The 15,651-nt window shown below is 54.5% G+C and overlaps 1 protein-coding gene across 1 annotated transcript; it reads right to left on the bottom strand.

Annotated features, from left to right (window-relative positions):
* Nucleotides 1–6,323: 6,323 nt before the first annotated feature.
* ADORA2A (adenosine A2a receptor) lies at nucleotides 6,324–14,994 on the bottom strand. Its single transcript, XM_060118938.1, has 2 exons — nucleotides 14,652–14,994; nucleotides 6,324–7,946 (listed from the first exon to the last, which is right to left on the bottom strand). The coding sequence occupies exons 1-2, from the start codon at nucleotides 14,972–14,974 to the stop codon at nucleotides 7,043–7,045; spliced, it is 1,227 nt and encodes a 408-aa protein (XP_059974921.1). The 5' UTR covers nucleotides 14,975–14,994; the 3' UTR covers nucleotides 6,324–7,042.
* Between the last annotated feature and the right edge of the window lie 657 nt (nucleotides 14,995–15,651).

Raw genomic sequence — 15,651 nt, 5'->3', positions numbered from 1 at the left:
AGGCTGGAGAGCAGAGCTGTGGCCTGACTGCCATTCTAGAGGGAGGCTTGATGTGATATACACTGAAGTTCTGAGCAAGGAGGGGCATAATTGGAGGTGCTGTGTGAAGGCTAATCTGACTGCAGGGGCTGAATCGATTATGGTAAAAAGAGAAATGCAGAGAGGTTGGTTTGGAGCTTGTCCAGGTGGGTGAGAGATGGTGAGGCCTCAGCTAACACCATGACTTTTGGGGGTTCCTGGGAGTAGGATGGATTGAACAGATCCAGAAGACATCTGGAAAGAGGAATTAGCAGGATACAGTAGATTGGACTTGGGGAGATAAGGAAAGGATTAGGGCAGTTAGGAGTGGCAGTGGGAAGTATGGGGGTAGGGAGGAGGTGGGTGAGGACCCTCCCATACTTCACCCTCGGGCACTCATTGGGTAGAGCACTTCATAACTGGCAAAGTTTGCTTAACCCTGTGCTGCGTGAAACCTTATCTACCCCATGTCCCAGCTCCTCAAGCTTCTCCACCAGATGTCCACATGCTAACCTGATAAATTACATGTTGCCCCCACCAGACAGCAGTGCACTTCAGCTGTCACCACCTGCTGTCACTGCAGGTGGTTCTGGTGGGAAGAATTTTAGGTCTTGGGTATATTCCGTCGATATAGGGCACTGGGCCCTTTTGATTCCTTTCAGTTCACACCTGGTCATCGCCCCTCACCTATACCTATAAACTTGAGTCAGGTGATGGTTTTATTTTGTTTATACTTTGTCATTCCCTCTTCCTTATCACCTGTCTTATCCCCCATTCCTGCTTCGGGCTTCCAGGATCCTGAGACAATTCTGGGCAAGAAAGAAGACCCATCCTTATCTGGCCTTATGCCCTCATGGTTCGGGGGAGGCTCCTCAAAGACTCACAAAGATGCCCAGGCCCCTTGCAGTCCAGTGAGGCCTGAGTGTCTTTGGAGGGGTCTCCATTTGCTGCAGCCTGGTAGCCTCAAACATGAACTATAGTTGTTCCACCAGAGTTGCTGTGAGCCCCAGAACTCCTGTAGGTTGTCCTACTAAGCCTAGTTGTGCCCTTGGGACAGCACATGACAAGCTGCCTCCCTATTCTGGTCTGCTCACCTGGTGTCATGGCTCTGCCTCAGTCATCTCCAGCCTTCTTTCCTCCAACCGTTTTCAGTTTCTGGTTTGCAGACACACCCCGCCTCCGCCCCCAGTCTTGAGTGCCTTCCTTTCGTTACTTGTTAATCCTGCCAGGTGTCACTGAGAGACTACCTTCTCTGGGTGGGCACGTCTTCATAGGGTACTTCAGTTTGTTGATGATCAGCTGTGGTGTTGGGAACTGAACACCAGCCTCCTGCCTTGAGCCAGGACCTTGACCCTGTGACCTCTTCCTGCCTGGGGCTCCTGTTAACGGCAGTTCAATGCAGCTTGCGGCTGCAGCCATTTCTTTCTCTGGCATTTTGCACAAAGTTGGCCACTGCTGACCTTAGCAACTGAAGCGTTCATTGTCATGATGTGAACTGATGGTAGCTGGGTTCTCTCTTCCCACTTCTCCCTGCACATTTGCTTTTTCAAACTCAGTACAGGACTTTACACTGATCTTTGCTCAGTTTTCTCTGTCTGGTGTCCCTGAGGTCATTTTGAATCCTGATTCTGTCAGCTCAGACATTTATAATATCTCCTCTGTTGCATCTTTGATAAGCCTTAACTCCCCTGGACTTGAGGTGTTAAATGTATGGGACAGGATTGGGCTGCAGACAGCAAGTGATTCATAGTCTGTGTCCCTTGCCTCAGTTGTCAGCCAGTGTCCACACCCAGCTCCTGGCCCCACAGACACGAGAGGCTTCCAGGTACCTGGTTTAAATTCACACTAGCCATGTTTCTTTATCTCATATACCTTCAGAGTGCTTTCACATTTATTATCTGCTTTATCTAAAAGCAGGCATGGCAGTTCAAAGAGGGGCTTGCCCACAGTCAGAGAAGAAGTCAGTGGCAAGGCCGTTTGAACCTGGTACTGACCCCCATTCAGAGCTCGGCGAAGCAGGGTGGTGGTTTTAGGAGCAAGCAGAGGGATTTTTTGGCATCTCTGAATGAGGCAGGAAAGAGAGTCAAGCTGAAACCCCAGAGGTAGTCATCTGAGGGTGACTGCAGAAGGCCTGGTCTGGTCTCTCTAGTCCCCCTAAAGATTCTGCAGCAGACAACAGTTGTGATGTATGTTGGGTTCTGGGCCTAAATTTTCCCAAGAGAAAACTACATAATTTTTAAAGTCCCATCTAACATTTCCAAAAATCTGAATCTAAACCAGGTTTTATCCCCCTCACTCTCCTTTCTAAACCAACTAGAAAATGTGGGTGGATTGAGAAAGAACAGAAAAGATCAAAACTGTGACAACCCTCTGACAACATTTTAACTTGAAAATTGCCTGCAAATGGGTGGCATAATCCTGTGTGGGCAGATGTAAATCAGGTGCACGTCTACTCAGCTCCTTCTCCTTCACATCTCCTAACAAACACCTGGAAAACACAGCCCTGGACTTGACCGCTGGCCTTGGGAAGACTAACTCACTTCAATCTGCCTGATTCCCCAGTTGGGTGAGACCTGCTCCTCCACTGCACTCCCAGAGCCTGTGTCCTGCTGGTGGCCTCACCTCCTGCTGCCCCTATTGGTGGCACCTGTACACCCCGTGCACCCGCTTCCCTACTGCCCCAGGCCCAGCATCACCAGCAGGTTCTCATTAAGTGGTTGAGAGGAACAAAAAGTCAGAAGATGGGACTCTAGTTCTAGTCTGCTTCTTCCTACCCAAGCCCTCTCTGAGAGCTTACTGGTCATTAGGTGCCAGTCCAGAGGCTGATTCTGCAAAATCAATCCCCCTTTCTCCCTCCGCCCCCAACACACACATACACACACACTTCCCTGGGCAAGGCAGAGAAGTGTGGATGGTTCTGCACCAAGCCTTTTCCTACTGGTGGGAAAAAAATTCTTCGCTCAGAGGACACTGGGTCATCACACCTGTCACCTGCCTAGCCTTGTGCTGACACCCTGGCCTGGCCTCTCCCTGAGCCCAGCCCCTCTCTAAGCCTGACTAGTGGCAGGGCAGGGGGGCTTGTGGGGAAGCTCTGCTGAGTTGCCCTTTCTCCTCTGGCAAAAGAAAGGGTGGAGCCAGAGCACCTAGGAAGGTGCCTCTGCACCCAGGCTCTGTGTTTTGTGTGTCCAGCCTTCTCCTTTAAGGCTGTGAGTCATCTGACATTCTCCCGCCCCCCTCCCGGCTCTGCAGCCTGACAGGGGCTATCCCAACAGTGACAGTTACTGCTAGTGATGAGTGACAGTGCAGTGAGCGGTGCCTTAGAACAGAGGAGGGGAGGAGAGGGCTGTGGTCATCAGACGTTCTGATAGAGTGTTCTCCACTTTTAAGAGCGCTTTTTCATTCCCTGAGGGAGTGACTTGCCTCACAGCAGATCTCAGGTCTCCCCAAGTCCCTTCCCCCTAGCGTAACCTCCCATCAGTAGAGGGGTGTCCCAGCATGCTCAGGAAGCGCTTTGGGAGCTTAGGGGAAGAGTGTTCACCATGGCAGCAGCCCACAGGACTGGCCAGGAGCCTGTGTGACATGACAGGATAGGGGTGCGTTCTAGGCACAGAGTGCCATCCTGACGTGCCTTTATTTAGGCCCTGGGCATCAGGGCAGGCTGCACGGAACCATTCCTACTCCCTAAGCAGTTGGCTTCTGCGAGCCCCCGGGTTCCTGTTTCTCTACCACAGTTGCAAAGAAGGCCCACTTCCAGCTCTGGGTTACCAAGACCCAGCCCAGTAGATCCAGGGGGCAGCCTCTCATTTCCTCTTACTTCCCAGGCTGCCCTTCATCTCTGAGCTGCCTTGATTTGTCTCCAGAGCTTGTCCCCTGGTCAGTATGTGCAAAACTGAGGCTGGCCCACCCCACCCACCAGGAGCCCAAAGTGTTTTATGTAAGTCCTCCCAGAGGAAAGGACCTTAACACAAATGGGGAGGCTTGCAAAGGTAGGGGTCCTGTCTCTCATGGGGCGAGTGATGAGCCAGGACGTGGCCTGAGCCAGGCCTCTGCTCACAGGCTTCCCTGGGGACCGTGGCCACAACCGCCATGGAGAGGGGCTGGGGCCACCACATGGACAGGTTCTGTGATGGAACTCTTGTGCTTGGGACAGGCTTGCCTGAGGCATGCGGTCCATCCCCAGCCCTTTGGGAAGAGCAAGGAGAGAGCAGAGGGGCCCTAGGACAGAGCTTTAGGGCTTAGAGCAGCCCTGGTATTGCCCCCGGCACTTTGGCCCCAGGCAGACACACATCTGCAGCCCCAGGGCTGGGCCAGGCCTTATGTCTCACTGCTGCTGCTGCTGTTGAGGTGGGCTTTGCCCACATGTATGTTTGCGTGCGTACACGTGTATTCTCTCATGGTCAGGGAATGACACATGCATCTGTTCGTGTCTGTGTACGTGCACTTACACATGAGCCTGGCTCACAGTGGGAGCTTGTACAGGGTGTGTGTGGTGATGGGACACTGGGCCCCCTGGGGACCCGAGGAAGCATGATCATGTGGGCCTGGGCTCCAGAGCTGGCCTAGGGGCTGGTCCTGCGAGGGTCTAGGGCTCAGTTGTATCCAGAGTGTTTCCTAAGACCCTGTCCCTGTTCTTCCCCAACCCAAAGCCTGCACCATGTAGCCCAGCACCCAAAGCTCTGTTCCCAAGAGACCTCAAAAAGGATGGAGAGACGATATTTCTTCTTTACCCACCTTTGTGGTTCTCTTAGTGGCCTCTTCCCACCAGTTGGTCATGAGGACTGACAGCATCTGTGCGCTTGGCCGCCTCAGGCACAAAACAGGCCACTGTTCTGCCCTCAGCCCGCAGCAAGCACAGGCCAAAGTGTGTAGGTGGGTGGAGGGAGCTGGCGTGGGTTGTGCGTTTGTGTCAGTGGTTCTGACCCTGACTGTCCATGAGAACCCCTGGGGAATTGCTGCTGCCTGGGTCCACCCAGCATCTCTGGGGTAAGGGCTCAGGCACTCTTTAGAGCATCCTAGGTCTCTTCTGTGCAGCCAGTCCAGAGGACCTCTGATAGATATGACAGTGAAATATTACTAAAATAAACCTGTGTTGGTTTAGGGATACTTACATATACATCTGTCTAGTAGAAGTATAAAGATGTGCAGTGGAACAAAATGAAACCCAGGAAAGTGGTTGTTTCCAGGTGCATGAAGCAGGGTGATAATATGGGGAGGGGTTGGTTGTCATGTTTCGTTTCTTGAGCAGAGTAGTGGGAACATGGTATTATTTCATATTTTTCGGTTTGGTTGAAATAGTTCATCGTTAAGTTAATGGGAAAAAAATCATGGATTTTTTGGTCAGATAAACCTTGGGTTTTAAGTTCACTTCTGCCATTTACTAGCTGTGTGACTGGGGCAGGTACTTAACCTCTCTGTTCAAGAGAGGTGGTTTAGTCTCTCTGTTGTTTAGTCATCTGTAAAATGGGGCTCCCAGGGCTGCGTGAGGATTACCTGTGAAGTTCTAACATTCCTGCCCGTCTTCGCCCTGAGTATGCCTGCGAGACTTGAGACCAAGACTGGTCCTCCAGCTGGGGCAGGCTGCTCACTTCCCCTGGGCCTCAGACTTCTCAAGCACAGAAGGGTGGCACCCCCTCCTTAGGCAGGGGGCCCCAGAGACGGTGTTAGAGCAGGAAACACCCGTTCCTTGTATGTTTCTTTGTGGGAGTAGGAGGAGGGATGACTCCAGGGGAAGGCAGTTTAGCCCCCCACCCCACCCCCTCATCATTTCTAGATCCCCTCTCAGCTGAGGGGTGGAGCAGGGCAGTGGAGAGTGAAGGAAACAGCTCTGAGAAGGTAACATAGAAGGAGACCTACAAAGGACATTAGGAAGGTAATGAGGGAGGGAGGAGCCTGGTCCCCACACCGAGGGAATGCCTAGGGCTGGATGGGTCTGTGGCTTCTGGAGGGAGAGCAGCTAGAGAAAGGGCCCCCTCCTTTCACATCCTCTTCTCACAGGAACGCAGGTTTGGGGCTGCACATGGGCATTTGCATTTTGGTGCATCCAGGAAGCCTCTTCCCTAGGAAGATGGGAGCCTGGGAGCCCCACCACAGCCCCAGGCAGGCAGGCTGTCTGCACATATGTGCACACTCTCTCACACCTGCAACACATACCCATATGTGTGTGCCAGGCCTGGCTGTGGAGTAGGGAAAGGAACTCAGACACCATTCTCATTGGACAAGCTTAAAACACAACGTGGCTCATTTTTATTGTATCTCAGAAAAAAAAAAAAAACAACATTCCCTTCAGAAGGAAAGGCAGTTAGATAGGGCCTCTACCTGGGCAGCTCTGAGCTCCCCAGGCTCACCCATGCTGGCCAGCCCCGACATCCTCCCCTGTGCCCACGCTTGGGCACGGCTCCATTACAACTCGCCGTCCTCGAAGGAGACGTGCATGGCAGCTCATGGCAGCGGGAGAGGGCTGCCTGGGTCTCCCTGGGCCAACTCCTGGTGCCAGGTTAGCAGCAGGGCTGAAACAGAGCCAGCAACCAGGGAGGGAAGATAAAAAGGGTTTCCTCACGCTTACATTTTCTCCTGGAAAAAATAGTCAAACGCCACCTCTGAGCACAATAGCTCCTGAATCCTTGGAAAGTCTGGGGAGGGTGGTGTGTGTGGCAGGGGGCCTTTTGGAACCACTCCCCAGCCTCAGGCCAGCCAACCTGCTCTGCCACAGCTGCTCTGCGGAGACAAGGTGGCACTTCTAGGTGCTTCTGGAGTTGGGGACCAGCCCTGGCCAACCAAGATGCTCTCGTGCTGGGGCTCTGGCCTGATGCAGGGCCTCCCAGCATGAAACGTCCACTTCTTTGGACTCCAAACCCTTCCTTCTGGGCCTCATGCTGCTCCAGCCGGGGCTCCCTCCTCAGTCCAAAGTGGAAACCGGCCATGAGAAGGGTCTCGGCACATGCACTCTTCTCTCAACGTGACTGGTTCCACCAACCAGGAAGAGAAAGATTTCCTTCCCTTAGGAAGGGGCAGACTCGGTGGATCATCAGGACACTCCTGCTCCATCCTGGGCTTGGGGACCCTCGAGGCCCAGGGACTCTGGGCGCTCTCCCTTGAGCTCCTGTCTGAGGAGCTCCACGTCTGGGAGGCCCGTGTCCCTGTGGGACTCATGGGCACTCCCTCCACTCACCAGCCCCAGGGTGTAGCCATTGGGTCGCCGCTCAGGCTGGGGGGCACTGCCATTGGCCCACACCCCGGGAGGGTGGCCATTGAGGCGGAGGCTGATCTGCTCTGCGTCGCTGCTGTGAGCTGCCAGGGCCCGGGCACTGGTGCCACCTGCTTTGAAGGGCTCCCGCTGCCTCAGGATGTGGCTGCGAATGATCTTGCGGAAGGTCTGGCGGAACTCGCGGATGCGGTAGGCATAGATGAAGGGATTCACCACGGAATTGGTGTGGGAGAGGATGATGGCCAGGTACATGAGCCAGGGTGGGGCATGGCTGCACTTGGGACAGAAGAAGGTGAAGCAGTTGATGATGTGCAGGGGCAGCCAGCAGAGGGCGAAGAGCCCCACAATGATGGCCAGCGACTTGGCAGCGTGGACCTCCTTCTGCAGCGTGGACCGGGCTCGCTCCCCCGGCAGAGGCTGGCTCTCCATCTGCTTCAACTGTCGCCGGGCCGCCAGGAAGATCCGCAAGTAGACACCCAGCATGAGCAGCAGGGGCACCAGGACACAAGCAAAGAAGTTGTAGTACACCATGTAGTTCATGGGGACCACGTCTTCAAAGAGACAGGCCACCTGGCCCACCCTGCAGCCCTGCGAGTGGTTTCTGCCCTCCTGCTGACTGCAGTTGTTCCAGCCTAGCATGGGAGTCAGGCCGATGGCAAACGATAGCACCCAGCAGACTGCAATGATGCCCTTGGCCCTCGTGCCTGTCACCAAGCCATTGTACCTGGGGAGAGGAGACCAGCGTCAGAGGCCTGGGAAACTAGGGCTAGGAAGGGCCAAGAGCCAGAAACCCAGAGCAGCAACCTGTACCTCATCCACTGGCTGTGGGGTCTTGGACCAGTCACTTCCTGCCTCCTAGCCTCAGTATCCTCTTCTGTTCAGGGGAGGGCCAAGCCTGGCCTTTTCTCACAGGAGGTAACAGGAGAGCAGGCACCCTGGAAAGGGAGACCACTGCACGGACATCCAGATGATTTTTGAATAGTATTACGAGTAGTCCTGGGATTTAATTAGTTTGGTTTGAAGGAATTAATAAGTGATTCTGGGGGGCGAGGAGGGGAGAAGTTATAACCTCCATGTTGATCTCAGTCGATGCTACAGTGGGTGTCCCTTTATTTAGAGTGGGAACGGGTCAGGAGGGTACTCGCTCGCTGGGGACCGAACCAGCCAGATCAAACCTGTAGGTGGTTCACATCTCTTGTGCTTATGATCTTCCTTCCCCACTTGACTTAGGGTCTCCAGAAGCCCCTAAGGAGAGGCGGCACAGGTGGGAAAAGGAGGGGTGGAGGTCCTGGGCCAAATGAGCTACCCCCTCTCCCTTCCAAATTCACCCACAGCCCTCTGGAGAGAGATGAGATCAGTATGTCTTAACATTTATATAAGCCTTAACATTCAAGAGGAAAGAGTTGCATGAGATTCTAAGGTCCAGAGAGGAGAAGTAGTCTGCCCCAAATCACTCAGTACTCTAGAGCACCAGACTCAGTTCCAGACTCGGGGAGTGGCCTGATCTGCTGGCTCAGAAGCTGACCTCAGGCCAACAAAAAAGGGTGGTATAGATTATATTAAAGGAAAGGGCAATCAAAAACTCATCTCCCTGACTGAGGAAGGTGACCTCAGTAACCTCTGAGGGATGACTTTGCGTTTAACGGTTTTTGTTTTGTTTGGTTTTTTTTTTTGTGCGGTGCGCAGGCCTCTCACTGTTGTGGCCTCTCCTGTTGTGGAGCAACAGGCTCGGGACGTGCAGGTTCAGTGGCCACGGCTCACAGGCCCAGCCGCTTTGCGGCATGTGGGATCTTCCTGGACCGGGGCACGAACCCGTGTCCCCTGCTTCGGCAGGCGGACTCTCAACCACTGCGCCACCAGGGAAGCCCCCGTTTAACGGTTTTGATTTCAGCAACACCAGACTGCATTCCTCTGTACCTAGTAAACCCTACCCATCCTTTCTACGTTCATGTTAGATAGATCTCAGAGAAGTTTCCTACCCAAGCTCAACTAATCCCTACCCAATCTGGGCTCCCAAGGCTGGGGGCCCCTTGGGTCCCTACATCCATCTCTGCATTACCATCACTGAGACAGGACATAGTAGGCGTCAAGGAAAAACACGCTTAATTCCAGAGTTGGAAGTATCCTTAGAAACTAGTCCATGGGGTAGCAAACACAGGGGCCTAGAGGTGACAAACGTGTGAGGCAGGCAGGCTGGTGGGTATTTACCCTGTGTGCAGGAGGCAGCTGATACCACTCAGCCACCCCCCTCCCCCATCCCCAACGTGCAAACTTGCCCAGTGCTGCCAGATCTCAGCAGGGTCTGGGAGCTGATTTTTCTGGGTAAAATCTCCCATGGTTTAAATTTCGTCAACTGATTCAAATTAAGGGAAAAAAAAACACGGTGGCCTCTGACCTCTTGTCTATTCCAACCCTCTCATGTTATAGGTAGAGAAACTGAGGCCCAAGGAGAGGAATGGACTTGCCTGGACATTCCAGGAATCCAGAGGCAACTCGGGCCAAGGTAACTTCCTCATTTCTGAACCCAAACGGTAACCTAGCAGGACCGTTCTCCCGAGCTCTGCAGCCCCATTCGCTGGGGGCTTGGGTGCCTGCAGCAGGAAGAGGGTCATGGACTTGCCCATTTCTGTCAAGCCACAGAGAGCCTACACTGCCCTATTTCCTGTTCTGGAGCTTCAAACTTGAGGTCACAGGGTTTTTTTTCCATTTATTACTTATATAGCACTTGCCAGTGCCAGGCACTGTTTTTAGTACTCTACAAATAGTAATTTATATGATCTGACTGAATAGGAGGCTATTTTAATTTTTAAAATATTTATTTATTTATTTGGCTGCACTGGGTCTTAGTTGCGGCATGTGGCATCTTCATTGTGGCATGCGGGCTCTTAGTTGTGGCATGTGGGATCTAGTTCCCTGACCAGGGATCGAACCTGGGCCTCCTGCATTGTGAGCTCGGAGTCTTAACCGCTGGGCACCAGGGAAGTCCCAGGAGGCTATTTTAATGTTGATATTTTTCTGAAGAAAAGCATATTCCCTCTCTGGGTTCTAGCGATGGTGCATTCTTGTTTAGCCATGTTGTCACTGTGCCTCTCTGAGCCTCAGTTTCCCCATCTGTAAAATGGGACTAAGAATCTGGGGCTTGTGAGCACTGTCCCATGAGGGCAGATTGTAGAATTGTTGGGTGAAAATTATAGGGAGATGGATTGTGGCTCAGGGTAAATGAGCTATTCACAGGAGAAATGGACTGTCTCAGGCAGTGGTGAAGCTCCTGTCATTTGAGGCAGTCAAGCAGAAGCAAGCAGTAATAGGGATGGTGTAGAAGATCCTGGAGGCCACGGGCTTTGGGGATTTTCAAATTGTTCTCCAGCAGCAACCCTTCTCACCAGCATTCCCAGGCAATCACAGAATTGGAGCTGCCGAGGAAGAGAGGAGGCTTAATAATATTCACTGAATGAATGAACTGGGGGGGAAGCCAGGGCCCAGCCTGAAGGCTTCTGGGGACACGGTTTGAAAATTCCTGTTTTGTCCACTTGTCTACATTTAGATGAGGAAACCCAGGAGAGGAAGTCTGCCACTGCATTCTGAAAAGAAAGCCCCTCCTGTCCTGGGGACAGAAACAGAAACACATTGATAGCACTTGTCTGTGTGTGCAAAGGATGTCTGGAAGGATTCCCAACACTGCCTTCCAGGAAGGGAGGTGAGGTGGGGCAAGGGGGACAATTCTTTACCGTATATGCTTTTGTTCTTTTTTGATGTTGTAATACATGCAGGTATTATTTATTTTAAAAAGATACCAAACAGATTAATTTTGTTATTCGAAAGAAAGCCTCTTAGGCTGAGAGCCCTGGACCCAAGCTCCCAGGGGACTGGATCAACATTAGGGCCCAGATGGAGCCATGGCCAAGCCACAGCCTGGCCCAGCAGCATCTCCCATCCCCTGACCTGTGTCTGTGACTAAGGCAGTCACATCTTGCCCTCCTGGGCCTCAGACATAGACTGCCTGCCTGGTGGAGGGGGTGCCAAGGCCATCCAGGGTCATGCTCTGCTGTTCTGGGGAGTCCAGAAGTGTCATAGGAAGCTGGTGCCAGAACCACAGCCCCCGTGTTTGGAGGTGCTTCTGCATCCCTGTGTCCTCCAGGCTGCCCCTTCCTGGGGGCTCCCCATTACTCACATTGGGGGCTTACCCTATGATCCAATAGTACCCCCCACAATTCAGGTCAGGGCTTCCTGTGCATTTGCCCTTCAGTCAAGAGAAGGCGGAGCTTTCCTAAGTTGTCCAAAGGAGCCACTGACCTACAGCTAAAACCCAAACTCCCTCCCAGGCATGGGCAGGCCTGAGCCAGCCCCACAGCCTCCCTGTAGGCCTGTTCTCCTCTCTGTCACCTCTCCCTGGCCCAGAGCCCATATGCTAATTAATTCCTTCCCTGTGACCTTTGTCCAGGCTTGGCCCCCTTCTGTTACCCCTTCCCCCACACATGCCAATGCCCTTTCCAATGCATCCCCAGCAACCCATGGCGTCACCTCCTGCAGGGAGTCCTCTCTCCCAATCCTGCCCCCTTAGAAGCCAGGGTACTCAGGTTTTATTCCCTGGGGCAATTCACCACACAGGACTCTGCTGCCCCATAAGAAGGCCTGTTTCCCGAAGGGAGAGAGCAGTCAGAGGGGGCTAAAGTGAGAGATGGGAGACAAGGGGTGTGGAATTCCCCTGGGAAAAGAAAGCCTTTGTCACCCTGGGAATTCTGTCCTCTGGGGACACGGAGCGCTCCCATCCCTGCCTCTGTCCAGGCCCTGCCCTAGCCCAGTAGGGTCCGTGCACTTGGGAAGGAGCACATAAGATTTTTCTGAAACTGAATTCTTTTTTAAAAAAAGAAAAATTAATGGTGAACGGTGCAGGCCTGGAGCTAGGCATCCAGAGCATCGGTCAGAGGCTAGACTTCAGGGTAGCCAAATGGACTTACTGAGTGGATCAGGAAACAGCACACAGGAGAGACTGGATTCCAGCTGGAAGGGGACAGAGGAAGGGGGGCAGGAATGGGCACCCTGGGCCAGGCAGCAGTCCCAGAGCTGCCCCGGGTTACCATCTGCCTCCATCTAGTCCCCACTCATGCCCAGCTTGCTCTCAGGAGCCCCACACGGACAACTTTACGCACCTCGTTCTCCCAGCCCTCGTCAGCCCAGTACCCTTGAGGAAGAGTAAAGTGGAGGGACCCAAGGGGACCTGGAGCAGCGTGAAGGGCCCTGGAGTCCCCGCGTCAGGAGACACTTTTCCTTCTCCGGCCTCCCCACGAATAACAGGAGGGTCATAACATCCGCCTGGCCACAATGCCGGCTGAGAACATCAAAGGAGACGCTGAGCCAACATCCTCTGGCAACCGTGGCGCTCTGCCCCAAGGGGTGTTAAGCATCATCACCACCGTCATCCCATTGGCTCCCTGACCCAAGACAGCCAGGCTGACCCTTCTAAGCCCTATCAAGTGGAGCTCAAATGGCCAAGGTCTGGGTGGAACTAGGTCCCGCTCTGGAAGATTGTGGGGGTCGGGCAGGCAGATGGGGTTGAGGGGGGCGCAGGTCCATGGCTCTGAACCTCCAGCAGCTTCAGAAAGACCTGAATCTCCATCCACCCCACCCTGCCATCCTTCCTCAGGGACCCATCACTCCAGTCCACTCACTGGGCCCTCAGAACACCTTTGTGAGCTCAGAGGGATAGAGACCTGGCCCCTTTCATAGATGAAAAATGGCCCCAGAGAGAGGCAGCTGACTTCCCAGTCACACAGCATGTCCCATCCTCTTGCATCAGGGAGGATGGGACTTTTGACTCTTGAAAAACAGAGACAAGAAAAAGAAGCCAAGGAAGGCCCTTTTGATTGAGACCAGCAGCCCTGATCTCTCCCTTGAATCCACTGCTCCTTGAATCAGGGAAGAAAGAACGACACCTGTGCTCCCCACTGAACATTCCGCCAGGGCCGGCCCGGCCCAGCCCACACTGGCCTGGCCCCGAAGTGGACACCAATCAATCAGCCTGGGAGCCCTTAGGCCTCTGTGTCCTGGACGAGCCTGGACTCTGGCTCTGCCCGTTTAGGCTGATCCTCCATTAGGACCAGCCAGAGTCCCCTTTTCTTTTGACAAGAGTCCTAGGCTGTCCCGAGACAAAGTATTCTGGGAGGGGCACATGGGGCCCAGGCTCCTTCCTTCATTTGAGCAGCATGATGAGGGTGTCTGCTTTTCCCTTAGAGCCCGGGTGGCCCAGGTTCTGGGAGACTGGGGCCATCCTATGACCAGCTCCCAAAAGACTGAAGTCACCGAGGGTGGCAGTCATGTTTCTTCCCAGGCCCAGTCCTGACTGTGCTACCAACTCATCGTGTAGCCCTGGGGGCTGACTCCCTTCTCTGAGCCTCATTTTCCCATCCATGAGAGGAAATGACCTCTAAGGGTGCTCCTGGGTTTGACACTCTATATTTCCATTTGCTCATTGAGCCTGTTCCCTGTCCTGGCTGGGACACCCTCAGCCCAGCGTGGGGCTACTACTCTGGTTCAGAGAATTCGCCACTGGATGGGGGCGCACCATCCTCTGAGACCTCCCTCAGGGCCTGCAGCCACCTAGGCTGTGGAACCCAGCTCCAGGGTGGAGAGGCGAGGAGGTAGGGCAGAAGGCCCCCAGTCCGGCCCCCAGATGGGGAGGGACACACTTCCTAGCCCTGTCCATGGGTTGGTGGTGGTAGGTGGAGGCTGCGTTTAAGTGAACTCAGCCTCGGGGAAAGTCTTCGTTTACACAATACATGGCTGAGGTCATTTCATAAAAGTTTCACCATAAAAACCCCAGTCCACCAGCCAGACCCCGTCCCCCATGAACACTTGGTGACTGAGCAAAACAGAATTTGCATAGAGGTCCAAGTGACTCACGAAGGCATTTGACCAAGTCACTTCCCCTCTCTGGGTCATTTTCCTAATGTGCAAGCTGCAGGCCGGCCTGGAGGAGCTGGAGGAAGGCGGGTGGGTGGGCGGGCTTCTAGCTCTCAGGTCCTGTGGTTTCCCGTGGTGCCCACCCTGCCCCACTGTCATGCTGTGTGAAGAACGGCCCAGATGCATCCACCCAGGCCTGGGCTGCACATATCTGCCAACAGCCAAAACACGGGAGCCTCACCCATGTAGCCCAGGGGAGCCTGGGAAGGGCCAGCCTGCCTTGTGCCCACAGGGATCAGCTGGTGTGGCAAAAGTGCTGGCCATGTGCCAAGCCCTGGGCAGCCCCAGACTGAGCCCAATGGCCCTGTCCTCAGCTCCACACACTGACCCCAGACCAAATCCTGACCCCAAGTTCACCCTGACCCCTGGTTCACCCTGATCCTGGCACAGACCAGACCCTGACACAGGGAGCCTTTTCACAGATGTAGCCCCCAGTATGAGGTGTACCAGGGAAGAGAACGTGGCTCACCGGAGTGGGATGCGGATGGCGATGTAGCGGTCAATGGCGATGGCCAGGAGGCTGAAGATGGAGCTCTGCGTGAGGACTAGCACGAAGCAGGCGAAGAAGAGGCAGCTGTGGCAGGCGGCACAGAACCCCGTGCTGATGGTTATGGCAAAAGGGATGGCAAGGACCCCCACGGCGATGTCGGCCGCCGCCAGGGATACCACAAAGTAGTTGGTGACGTTCTGCAGATTGCTGTTCAGCCACACAGCCCAGCACACCAGCACGTTGCCCAGGATGGCCAGCACGGCAATGGCCAGCTCCACCATGATGTACACCGAGGAGCCCATGTTGGGCACAGCTGCAGATGGGCAGGGTCAGCAAGGACGCAGGCCAGGCCAGCTCACGGTCCATAGCTGCAGCACAGCTGGCCTGCCCAGGCCCTGAGCCCCTTCACAGGAGCCAGGAGCGTCCCTGCCGTTGGGGGGGGGCCTCCCCAAGGGCTTTTCACAGCCAACTCCGAGTCTTCAGAAACCAGGCCCTCTCCAGGGGCTCTGGCGGCATCTTGGCTCAGCTTAGCTTCAGAGTTCCTGTGGCACCTGTCAAGGGAGAAGCCGCGTGAAGAGGTGGACCACTGGCAGGGGCACAGCTGAAGGTTCCCAGGGGCAGCCCTCAGCCCCGGCTCCCCAACGCCCTCCCCACAGGCCAGGCATCAGCCTGAGGATGACCTACCGTGCCCTGCCTCTCCCACCTGAATCAGAGGGCCAGGGATCAACCCCAGTCTGTTTTTCTTCCAGAGAAGACGAGAACTTTCAGAGTTGAGTCACTTGTGTTGGCCCCCAGGCTCAGCTTCTCAAGCCTTCTGTGGCAGCTCTGCCAGTTTCCTGGGTCCCTGAGCTCACCACCAACTACCCCACGACCCTCCCTCCTGGAAAGGCCTCCTTAACCCCTGGATCTCCCAGGGCCACCCACCTTCTCTCTCAGCCAGCTTCAGTCTGCTCCATCCCCCTGAGAGCGCTCCCTGGGG

Source organism: Mesoplodon densirostris, chromosome 15 (genome assembly GCF_025265405.1).
Source record: "Mesoplodon densirostris isolate mMesDen1 chromosome 15, mMesDen1 primary haplotype, whole genome shotgun sequence".
NCBI lineage: Eukaryota > Metazoa > Chordata > Mammalia > Artiodactyla > Ziphiidae > Mesoplodon > Mesoplodon densirostris.
This window is presented reverse-complemented; position numbering and strand designations above follow the sequence as displayed.